General features: G+C 39.7%; 1 protein-coding gene across 1 annotated transcript in view; it reads left to right on the forward strand.

The window, feature by feature from the left end:
- LOC110265104 (UPF0187 protein At3g61320, chloroplastic-like) overlaps positions 14,307-14,345 on the forward strand; it is a 652-nt gene continuing 613 nt past the window's right edge. Inside the window, exon 1 of the mRNA XM_021107877.1 lies at positions 14,307-14,331. Within this exon, the coding sequence (XP_020963536.1) occupies positions 14,307-14,331 (25 nt within the window). The remainder of the gene's footprint in view (positions 14,332-14,345) is intronic.

The following is a 14,345-nucleotide window of genomic DNA, read 5'->3' on the forward strand; positions in this document are numbered from 1 at the left end:
ATGATTTGTAAAAGATATATATGATATAAAAAAGATGAAATTTTAAAATTGAAAAGATATGAGAATTTGAAAAAGATAAATCTGAATTTGAAAAGATAGTTTGATGCGTTGAAAAAGATTTGAGAAGAAACTAAAAAGATAGATGAGTTTTGAAAAAGATTTGAAAAGAAATTGAAGAAGATTTGAGAAAGATTTTTAGGATTAAAGAAAAATTTATTTTTAATTTGTTATTTTTTGAAATTGAAATTGAAAGATGATAATTTGTAACATATTTATGCAAGAAATTTTGGATGGAACCATGAAAATTTGAAAAAAAATTTGAGTTGGAAACAAAATTCCTCCCCTCCACATTCCTGGCGTTAAACGCCCATAATGGCACCCATTCTAGCGTTTAACGCCCATTTGTTGCTTCTTTTGGGCGTTTAACGCCCAGCCAGGTACCCTGGCTGGCGTTAAACGCCAGAAAGCTTTTATCATTGGGCATTTTTCTAAACGCCCAGGATACTGCAATTCTGGTGTTAAATGCTCAGAATGGTACCCATTCTGGCGTTTAACACCCAGAAAGGTATCTTTACTGGCGTTAAACGCCCAGAATGGTGCCCATTCTGGCGTTTAATGCCCAAAATATCCCTTGCTGGCGTTTTTGTGCCAGTGAGCTCCCTTTCTCTGCTTTATACTTTGAATCCTTTTGTAACTCTGTGAACTCCCGCAATTGATAATTAACCTTGAAGATAACTTATATCAAACTCCTATAATTATTATTTGAATAACAAATAAACTTCGCTAATGGCTGGGTTGCCTCCCAGCAAGCGCTTCTTTAATGTCTTTAGCTGGACCTTACTGAGCTTTAATCTAGTCTCAGCTTTGAACATTCTTGCTCAACATTGCCTTCAAGATAATGCTTGACTCTCTGTCCATTAACAATGAACCTCTTATTAGAATCAATATCCTGAAGCTCTACATAGCCATATGGTGACACACTTGTAATCACATATGGTCACTTCCCCCGGGATTTTAGTTTCCCGGGGAACAATCTGAGCCTAGAGTTGAACAACAGAACCTTCTGTCCTGGCTCAAAGACTCTGGATGATAGTTTCTTGTCATGCCACCTTTTTGCTTTTTCCTTGTAAATTTTTGCATTTTCAAAAGCATTGAGTCTGAATTCCTCTAGCTAATTCAACTGGAGCAATCTTTTCTCTCCAGCTAACTTAGCATCAAGATTTAGGAATCTAGTTGCCCAGTAGGCCTTGTGTTCCAGTTCCACTGGCAAATGGCACACTTTCCCATAAACAAGTTGGTATGGAGAGGTCCCTATGGGAGTCTTGAATGCTGTTCTGTATGCCCACAGAGCATCATCCAGACTTCTTGCCCAATCCCTTCTGCGGTTACTCACAGTCCGTTCCAGGATTCTTTTAAGTTCTCTATTTGAGACTTTAGCCTGCCCATTTGTCTGGGGATGATACGGAGTCGCCACTTTGTGGTTAATTCCATATCAGACCAGAGCGGAGTCAAGCTATTTATTACAAAAATGAGTGCCCCCATCACTGATCAGTATCCTAGGGACACTGAACCTGCTGAAGATATGCTTCTGGAGAAACTTCATCACTGTCTTAGTATCTTTGGTGGGTGTTGTAATTTCCTCTGCCCACTCAGATACATAATCTACTGCCACCAGGACATAAGTGTTTGAGTATGATGGTGGGAAAGGCCCCATGAAGTCAATACCCTATACATCAAACAACTCAATCTCTAAGATCCCTTATTGAGGCATGGCATAACTGTGAGGTAGATTGCCAGCTCTTTGGCAACTGTCACAGTTACGTACAAACTCTCGGGAGTCTCTATAAATGGTAGGCCAGTAGAAGCCACATTGGAGGACTCTTGTGGACGTTCGCTCACTTCCAAAATGGCCTCCATATTGTGATCCATGGCAACGCCATAAGATCTTCTGTGCCTCTTCCTTGGACACACATCTATGGATTATTCCGTCTGTACATCTCTTAAAGAGATATAGTTCATCCCATAAGTAGTACTTTGCATCAGAAATCAATTTCTTTGTTTGTTGCCTGGTGTACTCTTTGGGTATGAATCTTACAGCCTTATAGTTTGCAATGTCTGTAAACCATGGTGTTTCTTGAATGGCAAATAGTTGCTCATCCAGAAAGGTTTCAGAGATCTCAATAGATGGGGAGGACGCCCCTTCTACTGGTTCTATCCGGGATAGATGATCAGCCACTTGGTTCTCTGTTCCTTTTCTGTCTCTTATTTCTATATCAAACTCTTGCAGAAGAAACACGCATCTTATGAGCATGGATTTTGAATCCTACTTTGTGAGTAGATATTTAAGAGCAGCATGGTCAGTGTACACAATCACTTTTGATCCTACTAAGTATGATCTAAACTTGTCAATGGCATAAACCACTGCAAGCAGCTCTTTTTCTGTGGTTGTATAATTTTTTTGTGCGTCATTTAGAACACGGCTGGCATAGTAAATGATGTGCAGAAGCTTGTTATGCCTTTGTCCTAGTACTGCACCAATAGCATGGTCATTGGCATCACACATTAATTCGAATGGCAATGTCCAGTCTGGTGCAGATATGACAGGCACTGTAATCAACTTAGCTTTCAGAGTCTCAAAGACCTGCAAACACTCTGTGTCAAAGACGAATGGTGTATTAGCAGCTAGCAGATTGCTCAGAGGTTTTGCGATTTTTGAAAAATCCTTTATAAACCTCCTGTAGAATCCTGCATATCCCAGAAAGCTTCTGATTGCCTTAACATTGGTGGGTGGTGGTAATTTTTCAATTAGCTCTACCTTAGCTTGATCCACCTCTATTCCCTTGTTCGAAATTTTATGCCCAAGGACAATTCCTTCAGTCACCAAAAAGTGACATTTTTCCCAATTTAAAACCAGGTTAGTCTCTTGGCATCTTTTCAGAACAAGTGCTAGATGATCAAGACAGGAGCTGAATGAGTTTCCGAATACTGAGAAGTCATCCATGAAAACTTCCAGAAATTTTTTCACCATATCAGAGAAGATAGAGAGCATGCATCTCTGAAAAGTTGCAAGTGCATTACACAGACCAAATGGCATCCTTCTGTAGGAAAATACTCCAGATGGACATGTGAATGCTGTTTTCTCTTGATCCTGAGGATCTACTGTAATTTGGTTATAGCCTGAATAGCCATCCAAAAAGCAGTAATATTCATGACCTGCTAGTCTTTCTAGCATCTGGTCTATGATTGGTAAAGGAAAATGATCCTTTCTGGTGGCTGTATTGAGCCTTCTGTAGTCAATACACATACGCCACCCTGTAACTGTTCTTGTAGGAACCAGTTCATTCTTTTCATTATGAACCACTGTCATGCCTCCCTTTTTGAGTACAACTTGGACAGGGCTCACCCAGGGGCTATCAGAAATGGGATAAATAATCCCGGCCTCCAGTAATTTAGTGACCTCTTTCTGCACCACCTCCATCATGGCTGGATTTAGCCGCCTCTGTGGTTGAACCACTGGCTTAGCATTATCCTCTAATAGGATCTTGTGCATGTATCTGGCTGGGCTAATGCCCTTAAGATCACTTATGGACCACCCAAGAGCTGCCTTGTGTGTCCTTAGCACCTGAATTAGTGCTTTCTCTTCCTGTGGCTCTAAAGCAGAGCTTATGATTACAGGAAAAGTGTCACCTTCTCCCAGAAATACATATTTCAAGGATGGTGGTAGTGGTTTGAGCTCGGGTTTAGGAGGTTTCTCCTCTTCCTGAGGAGTTTTCAGAGGTTCTTTTATTTCTTCTGGTTCCTCCAGATCAGGTTGAACATCTTTAAAGATGTCCTCTAGCTCTGATTCGAGACTCTCAGCCATGTTGATCTCCTCTACCAGGGAATCAATAATATCAACACTCATGCAGTCTTTTGATGTGTCTGGATGCTTCATTGCCTCAACAGCATTCAGCCTAAACTCATTCTCATTGACTCTAAAGGTCACTTCCCCTTTTTGAATGTCAATGAGGGTTCTTCCAGTTGCTAGGAAAGGTCTTCCTAGAATGAGAGTTGCACTCTTTTGCTCCTCTATTTCCAGCACTACAAAGTCAGTGGGAAAGGCAAATGGCCCAACTGTGACAATCATATCCTCAATTATGCCTGATGGATATTTAATGGAGCCATCAGCAAGTTGAAGACAGATCTAGGTTGGTTTGACCTCTTCAGTCAAGCCAGGATTTCTGATAGTGGATGTAGGGATTAGGTTGATACTTGCCCCAAGATCACAGAGAGCTGTCTTGGTACAGGTACCCTCTAATGTGCATGGTATCATAAAGCTCCCAGGATCCTTAAGCTTCTCTGGTATGCTCTTCAAAATGACTGCAATGCACTCTTCAGTGAGGAAGACTTTTTTAGTTTCCCTCCAATCCTTCTTATGACTTAAGATCTCTTTCATGAACTTAGCATAAGAGGGTATTTGCTCATGTGCCTCTGCAAACGGAATCTTGATTTCAAAAGTCCTGAGATAGTTTGCAAAACAGGCAAATTATTTATCCTGTTCCGCTTGGCGGAGTTCCTGAGGATAAGGCATCTTGGCTTTGTATTCTTCAACCTTAGTTGCTGCAGGTTTATTCCCTACAGAGGTGGTTGGAGAAGCCTTCTTAGAGGGGTTACCATCAGCACTTTGGTATGCAAAATTGTTACTCAGGTTGTAAAATTTGTTGTTCGTTCTCTCCCTGGCAATGGCGCCAACAAACTGGTGCACAATACCATGGTCCAAACATAACTTCACAACTTCACACAACTAACCAGCAAGTGCACTGGGTCGTCCAAGTAATAAAACCTTACGTGAGTAAGGGTCGATCCCACGGAGATTGTTGGTATGAAGCAAGCTATGGTCACCTTGTAAATCTCAGTCAGGCGGATATCAAATGGTTATAGTATTTTTGAATAATAATAATAAATAAATAGAAAATAAAGATAAAAATACTTATATAAATCATTGGTGAGAATTTCAAATAAGCGTATAGAGATGCTTTCGTTCCTCTGAATCTCTGCTTTCCCGCTGCCTTCATCCAATCAGTCTTACTCCTCTCCATGGTAAGCTTTCTGTAAGGGCATCACCGTTGCCAATGGCTACATCCCATCCTCTCTGTGAAAATGGTCCAAATGCTCTGTCACGGCATGGCTGATCATCTGGAGGTTCTCGATCATGCTGGAATAGGATTCACCCTCCTTCTGCGTCTGTCACTACGCCCAGTACTCGCGAGTTTGAAGTTCGTCACAGCCATCCCTTCCCAAATCCTACTCGGAATACCACAGACAAGGTTTAGACTTTTCGAATCTCAGGAATGGCCATCCATGGGTTCTAACTTATACCACAAAGACACTAATAACTCGGACTCGGTCCCCTGTATTAGATATCCAAGAGATATTCATTCTAGCTTGTTTGCATGTAGAATGGAAGTGTTTGTCAGGCATGCGTTCAGAAGTGAGAATGATGATGAGCGTCATATAATCATCACATTCATCATGTTCTTGGGTGCAAATGGATATCATAAAAGCGAAATAAGTTCAATTGAATAGAAAACAGTAGTACTTTGCATTAAATCATGAGGAACAGTAGAGCTCCACACCTTAATCTATGGAGTGCAGAAACTCTACCATTGAAAATACATAAGTGATAATGGAGTTCATTGGTCTCGGCCCCAGAGGGGAACCGGAGTAACCAAGACTAAAAATGATCCGAAGATGGTTCAAAAGATCTAAATACAATAGTAAAAAGTCCTATTTATACTAAACTAGTTAATAGGGTTTACAGAGGTAAGTAATTGATGCATAAATCCACTTCCGGGGCCCACTTGGTGTATGCTTGGGCTGAGCTTGAAGTTTACACGTGCAGAGGCTTCTTTTGGAGTTGAACGCCAAGTTGTAACGTATTTTTGGCGTTAAACTCTGGTTTGTGACGTGTTTCTGGCGTTTAACTCCAGACTGTAGCGTAGAACTGGCATTCAACGCCCTTTTGCGTCAACTAAACTCGGCCAAAGTATGAACTATTATATATTGCTGGAAAGCCCTGGATGTCTACTTTTCAACGCAATTGGAAATGCGCCATTTTGAGGGCTTTGAACCTTGACTTTAACTGCTCAGTCTCAAGTTTTCACTTGACACCTTCATGCCACAAGCACATGGTTAGGGACAGCTTGGTTTAGCCGCTTAGGCCAGGATTTTATTCCTGTAGGCCCTCCTATCCACTGATGCTCAGAGCCTTGGGATCCTTTTTATTTACCCTTGCCTTTTGGTTTTAAGGGTTATTGACTTTTTTTTTTGTTTTTTTGCCTTTTGGTTTTAAGAGCTTTTGGCTTTTTCTGCTTGCTTTTTCTTTTTCTATTTTTTTCGCACATTTTTTTTCTGCAAGGTTTGTATTCACTGCTTTTTCGTGCTTCAAGAATCATTTTTATAATTTTTCAGATTATCAAATAACATGTCTCCTTGTCATCATTCTTTCAAGAGCCAACATATTTAACATTCATAAACAATAACTTCAAAAGACATATGCACTGTTCAAGCATTCATTCAAAAAACAAAAAGTATTGTCACCACATCAATATAATTAAACTAAGTTCAAGGATAAATTCGAAACTCATGTACTTCTTGTTCTTTTGAATTAAAAAAAATATTTTTCATTTAAGAGAGGTGATGGATTCATAGGACATTCATAACTTTAAGACAAAGTTACTAAATACTAATGATCATGTAATAAGACACTAACATAGATAAGCACTTAACATATAGAAAACGAAAAATAGAAAATTTGAGAACAAGGAATGAGTCCACCTTAGTGATGGTGGCGTTTCCTTCTTGAGGAACCAATGATATCCTTGAGCTCTTCTATGTCTCTTCCTTGTCTTTGTTGCTCCTTCCTCATAGCTCTTTGATCTTCCCTAATTTCATCGAGGATGATTGAGTGCTCTTGATGTTCCACCTTTAGTTGCTCCCAATAATTGTGTGGAGGAAATTGTATCCCCTGAGGTATCTCAGGGATCTCTTGATTTGCAGTCAAATGTTCTACCACTGAACTATAGACCCTTGATGGAAGCTTTTGTCTTCCCTTTCCTCTTTCTAGGGGTTTCTCTGGCCTTAGGTGCCATCAATGGTTATGGAAAAACAAAAAAAGCAATGCTTTTACCACACCAAACTTAGAATGTTGCTCGCCCTCGAGCAAAAGAAGAAAGAATAGAAGAAGAAGAAGAAGAAGAAGAAGATATGGAGGAGATGGAGGGATATGTGTATGGTTCGGCCACTGGGGGTTTAAGGTGGTTATGGTGTGTGAAAAGGAAGGAGTGATGGTTTGAATTTGAGTGGGTGGGTGTAGGTGAGCGTATGATGGTTTTGGAGGGGGATTGGAGGTGATTGGTGAAGGGTTCTTGGAAAAGGGTGATATAGGATTATGAGGAGGTAAGGTGAGTGGAGGTATGTGGGGATCCTGTGGGGTCCACAGATGCTGAGATGATCCTGTGGGATCCACAGATCCTGAGGTGTCAAGAAATTGCATCCCTGCACCAATTAGGCATCTAAAATGCCTTTGCATGCAATTCTGGCATTTAAACGCCGAATTGGTGCTTGTTCTGGGCGTTCAGTGCCCAGATGTAGCATGTTTCTGGTGTTCAGCGCCAGCTTTCCTCAGTGTGCATTCCTGGCGTCTGAACTCTAGGATGCTGCTTGTTTTGGGTGTTCAATGCCAGATCCATGCTCTGTTATGGCGTTGAACGCCAGCCAGATGCTCCTTACTGGCGTTTAAATGCCAGTAAGCCCTTCCTCCAGGGTGTGATTTTTCTTCTGCTGTTTTTTATTCTGTTTTTGATTTTTCTATTTATTTTGTGACTCCACATGATCATGAACCTAATAAAACATGAAAGAACAATAAAAATAAAAAATAAAATTAGATAAATAAAAATTGGGTTACCTCCCAACAAGCGCTTCTTTAATGTCAATAGCTTGACAGTGGGCTCTCATGGCTCCACACAGGTGATCAGGTCAATTTTATAGACTTCCAACACCAAACATAGAGTTTGGATATGGGAGTTCAACACCAAACTTAGAGTTTGGTTGTGGCCTCCCAACACCAAACTTAGAGTTTGATTGTGGTGGCTCTGTATGACTCTGTTTTGAGAAAAACTTACTGTGCCTCTTTTCCATGTTTACAGAAAGATGTCCTTGAGTTTTAAACACAAGGGAGTCCTCATTTAATTGAAGGACTAGTTCACCTCTGTCAACATCAATCACACCTCTTGCTGTGGCTAAGAAGGGTCTTCCAAGGATGATGGATTCATCCTCATCCTTCCCAGTATCTAGGATTATGAAATCAGCAGGGATGTAAAGGCCTTCAACCTTTACTAACACGTCCTCTACCTATCCATAAGCCTCTTTTCTTGAATTGTCTGCCATCTCTAATGAGATTCTAGTAGCTTGCACCTCAAAGATACCCAGTTTCTCCATTACAGAGAGTGGCATGAGGTTTATTCATGACCCAAGATCACATAGAGCCTTCTCAAAGGTCATGGTGCCTATGGTACAAGGTATTAGGAACTTTCCAGGATCCTGTTTCTTCTGAGGCAATCTCAGTTGATCCAATGCATTTAGTTCATTGGTGAACAAGGGAGGTTCATCTCCCCAAGTCTCTTTACCAAATAAATTGGCATTCAGCTTCATGATTGCACCAAGAAACTTGGCAACTTGCTCTTCAGTAACATCCTCATTCTCTTCAGAAGAGGAATACTCATCAGAGCTCATGAATGGCATAAGGAGGTTTAATGGAATCTCTATGGTCTCTAGATGAGTCTCAGATTCCTTTGGTTCCTCAGAGGGACACTCCTTGTTGATCACTGGACGTCCCAGGAGGTCTTCCTCCTTGGGATTCACGTCCTCCCCTTTCTCCTTGGATTCGGCCATGATGGTTATATCAATGGCCTTGCACTCTCCTTTTGGATTTTCTTCTGTATTGCTTGGGAGGGTACTAAGAGGGGTATCAGTGATCTTCTTACTCAGCTGGTCCACTTGTGCCTCCAAATTTCTAATGGAGGACCTTGTTTCATTCATGAAACTCAGAGTGGCCTTAGATAGATCAGAGACTAAGTTTGCTAAATTAGAAGTATTTTGTTCAGAGTTCTATGTCTGTTGCTGAGTGGATGATGGAAAAGACTTGCTATTGCTAAACCTATTTCTTCCACCATTATTAAAGCCTTGTTGAGGCTTTTGTTGATCCTTCTATGAGAGATTTGGGTGATTTCTCCATGAGGGATTATAAGTGTTTCCATAAGGTTCACCCATATAATTTACCTCTACTATTGCAGGGTTCTCAGGATCATAAGCTTCTTCTTCAGAAGATGCCTCTTGAGTACTGTGGGATGCAGCTTGCATTTCATTCAGACTCTAAGAAATCATATTGACTTGCTGAGTCAATATTTTATTCTGAGCCAATATGGCATTCAGAGTATCAATTTCAAGAACTCCCTTCTTCTGAGGCGTCCCATTACTTATAGGATTCCTCTCAGAAGTGTACATAAACTGGTTGTTAGCAACCATGTCAATAAGTTCTTGAACATCTGCAGGCGTTTTCTTTAGGTGAATGGATCTACCTGCAGAAGTATCCAATGACATCTTAGCTAATTTAGACAGACCATCATAGAATATATACAGGATGGTCCATTCTGAAAGCATGTCAGAAGGACACTTTTTGGTCAGTTCCTTGTATCTCTCCCAAGCTTCATAGAGGGATTCACCTTCTTTCTGTCTGAAGGTTTGAACATCCACTCTAAGCTTACTCAGCTTTTGAGGAGGAAAGAACTTGGCTAAGAAAGCCTTGACCAGTTTATCCCAAGAGTTCAGGCTATCTTTAGGTTGAGAATCCAACCATATTCTAGCTCTGTCTCTCACAGTAAAAGGGAAAAGCATAAGCCTGTAGACTTCAGGATCTACTCCATTAGTCTTAACAGTATCACAGATCTGCAAAAATTCAGTTAAGAACTGAAAAGGATCTTCGGATGGAAGTCCATGGAACTTGCAGTTCTGCTGCATCAGAGAAACTAATTGAGGTTTAAGCTCAAAATTGTTTGCTCCAATGGTAGGAATTGAGATGCTTCTTCCATGTAAATTGGAATTAGGTGCAGTAAAGTCACCAAGCATCCTCCTTGCATTATTATTATTTTCGGCTGCCATCTCCTCTTCCTGTTCGAAAATTCCTGTAAGGTTGTCTCTGGATTGTTGTATTTTAACTTCTCTTAGTTTCCTTTTCAGAGTCCTTCAAGGTTCAGGATCTGCTTCAACAAGAATGTTCTTGTCCTTGCTCCTGCTCATATGACAAAGAAGGGAATAACAAAGAAAATATAGAATCCTCTATGTCACAGTATAGAGATTCCTTTGTGTGAGTAGAAGAAGAAAAGAATGTAATGTAAGGAAAGAGAAGGGAGGAGAATCCAAACACAAGTGTGAAGAGAGCAGAGATATGAGATGAAGAAAAGTGTTAGTAGGTAATTAAATAAATAGAAGAAGATGAGGGAGAGGGAATTTCGAAAATTAATTTTGAAAAAGAGTTACTGATTTTCGAAAATTAAGATAAAATTAAAATTAAAATTAAAAATTGAAACAATTAATTAATTAAAAAGAATTTTTGAAAAAGAGGGAGGTATTTTCGAAAATTAGAGAGGGATAGTTAGTTAGGTAGTTTTGAAAAAGATAAGAAACAAACAAAAAGTCAATTAGTTAGTTGAAAAAGATTTGGAATTCAATTTTGAAAAGATAAGAAGATAAGAAGTTAGAAAAGATATTTGAAAAAGATAGGATAAAAAGATATTTTTCACTTGAAGATCATGAAGAACACTATGAATGCATGAATTTTCGAAAAATGCATAAAATTTTTTTAGAAAAAATGCAATTGATACCAAACTTAAAAATTGACTCAAGACTCAAACAAGAAACACAAAATATTATTGATTTTATGATTTTATTAATTTTTTTTATTTTTGTATATTTTTATTTTTTTGAAAATTATTTGAAGAAGAAAAATAAAGATTTCAAAATTTTTAATATGAATTCCAGGAATCTTGTGCTCTTTAGTCTAAAGCTCCAATCTGAAGGTTAGACATGGCTTAATAGCCAGCCAAGCTTTAGTATGCTATTACATGCATTGAAGTGATTAGTTGAATCCTCAGTCCAAAGGAATTTAGACATGGCTTTACAGCCAGCCAAGATTCAACAAATCATCATGAAACACTAGAATTCATTCTTAAAAATTCTGAAATAATTTTGGAAAACAAAAGGAAAAAAAAATTTTTTTTTCGAATATTAATTGGGAAAAACGAAAAAGAAGAAAATATTTTTGAAAAATTTTTGAAAACTTTTTGAAAATAAAATAAGAAGAAAATTACCCAATTTGAGCAACACGATGAACCGTCAGTTGTCCAAACTCGAACAATCCCCGGCAATGGCGCCAAAAACTTGGTATGCGAAATTGTTACTCAGGTTGTAAAATTTGTTGTTCGTTCTCTCCCTGGCAATGGTGCCAACAAACTGGTGCACAATACCATGGTCCAAACATAACTTCACAACTTTGCACAACTAACCAGCAAGTGCACTGGGTCGTCCAAGTAATAAAACCTTACGTGAGTAAGGGTCGATCCCACGGAGATTGTTGGTATGAAGCAAGCTATGGTCACCTTGTAAATCTCAGTCAGGCGGACATCAAATGGTTATAGTATTTTCGAATAATAATAATAAATAAATAGAAAATAAAGATAAAAATACTTATGTAAATCATTGGTGAGAATTTCAGATAAGCGTATAGAGATGCTTTCGTTCCTCTGAATCTCTGCTTTCCCGCTGTCTTCATCCAATTAGTCTTACTCCTCTCCATGGCAAGCTTTCTATAAGGGCATCACCGTTGTCAATGGATACATCCCATCCTCTCTGTGAAAATGGTCCAAATGCTCTGTCACGGCATGGCTAATCATCTGGAGGTTCTCGATCATGCTGGAATAGGATTCACCCTCCTTCTGCGTCTGTCACTACGCCCAGCACTCGCGAGGTTGAAGTTCGTCACAGCCATCCCTTCCCAGATCCTACTCGGAATACCACAGACAAGGTTTAGACTTTCTGGATCTCAGGAATGGCCATCCATGGGTTCTAACTTTTACCACGAAGACATTAATAACTCGGACTCGGTCCCCTGTATTAGACATCCAAGAGATATTCATTCTAGCTTGTTTGCATGTAGAACGGAAGTGTTTGTCAGGCACGCGTTCATAAGTGAGAATGATGATGAGCGTCACATAATCATCACATTCATCATGTTCTTGGGTGCGAATGGATATCTTAGAAGCGGAATAAGTTGAATTGAATAGAAAACAGTAGTACTTTGCATTAAATCATGAGGAACAGTAGAGCTCCACACCTTAATCTATGGAGTGCAGAAACTCTACCGTTGAAAATACATAAGTGATAATGGAGTTCATTGGTCTCGGCCCCAGAGGGGAACCGGAGTAACCAAGACTAAAAATGATCCGAAGATGGTTCAAAAGATCCAAATACAACAGTAAAAAGTCCTATTTATACTAAACTAGTTACTAGGGTTTACAGAGGTAAGTAATTGATGCATAAATCCACTTCCGGGGCCCACGTGGTGTATGCTTGGGCTGAGCTTAAAGTTTACACGTGCAGAGGCTTCTTTTGGAGTTGAACGCCAAGTTGTAACGTGTTTTTGGCGTTCAACTCTGGTTTGTGACGTGTTTCTGGCGTTTAACTCCAGACTGCAGCGTAGAACTGGCGTTCAATGCCCTTTTGCATCATCTAAACTCGGCAAAAGTATAGACTATTATATATTAATAGAAAGCCCTGGATGTCTACTTTTTAACGCAATTGGAAACGCGCCATTTTAAGTTCTATAGCTCCAGAAAATTCACTTTGAGTGCAGGGAGGTCAGAATCCAACAGCATCAGTAGTCCTTCTTCAACCTCTGAATCTGATTTTTGCTCAAGTCCCTTAATTTCAGCCAGAAAATACCTGAAATCACAGAAAAACACACAAACTCATAGTAAAGTCCAGAAATGTGAATTTAACATAAAAACTAATAAAAACATCCCTAAAAGTAACTAGATCCTACTAAAAATATACTAAAAACAATGCCAAAAAGCGTATAAATTATCCGCTCATCACACTTGTAGGTGTCTGATCCCTCATTGGCGTTTGAACGCCAGGCTTGGGGGTTGGATGGGCGTTTAACGCCAGATTCTCTCCCCTTTCTGGCATTTGAATGCCAGAACTGGATATGGACTGGGCGTTTAACGCCAGTTTTTCACCCTTTTCTAGCGTTTGAACGCCAGAGTTATTCCTCTCTGGTATCTTACTATCCTCAGAGGGATTTTGGGTAGCAGGTTGCTCATCCTCTATCAGCTGTTCTTTTCTTGGCTTTCTGCTACTTTGAGTTGATTTATTTAATATTTTTCCACTTCTTAATTGAACTGCTTAGCACTCTTCTGTTATCTATTTTGATAACTGCTATTTTGTCTGATTCAATTGTGATTCCATATCCTTATTAGCATTTTTGGTTTCTTGTAACATCTCCTTAAATTCAGCTAACTGCTTTGTTATAGAAGATAGTTGCTGATTGAGTTCAGCAACTTGTTCCTGAGGACTAAAGTCAGTTGATACTGCCTTAGCTTCTTCTTTCATGGAGGACTCACTACTTATGTACAGATGCTGATTTCTAGCAACTGTATCGATAAGCTCTTGAGCCTCTTCAATTGTCTTTCTCATGTGTATAGATCCACCAGCTGAGTGATCTAGTGATATTTAAGCTTTTTCTGTAAGCCCATAGTAAAAGATGTCTAACTGCACCCACTCTGAAAACATTTCAGAGGGGCATTTCCTTAGCATCCCCCTGTACCTCTCCCAGGCATTGTAAAGAGATTCATTACCCTCTTGTTTAAAGCCTTGGATGTCCAGCCTTAGCTGTGTCATCCTTTTTGGAGGAAAATATTGATTCAGGAATTTGTTTGACAACTGTTTCCATGTTCTTATACTTGCTATGGGTTAGTTATTTAACCACCTCTTAGCTTGATCTTTTACAGCAAATGGAAATAGTAACAGCCTGTAGACATCCTGATCCACTTCTTTATCACATACTGTGTCAGTAATTTGTAAGAACTGTGCCAGAAACTCAGTAGGTTCTTCATGTGGAAGACTGGAATACTGGCAATTTTGCTGCACCATGATAATGAGCTGAGGATTTAGCTCAAAACTGCTTGCTTTGATGGGAGGTATACAGATTAGGGATGGCAGCAGTACCCGTACCCGCGGGTACCCGCCCCGTC

This window comes from Arachis ipaensis, chromosome B07, assembly GCF_000816755.2.
Source record: "Arachis ipaensis cultivar K30076 chromosome B07, Araip1.1, whole genome shotgun sequence".
Classification (NCBI taxonomy): Eukaryota; Viridiplantae; Streptophyta; class Magnoliopsida; order Fabales; family Fabaceae; genus Arachis; species Arachis ipaensis.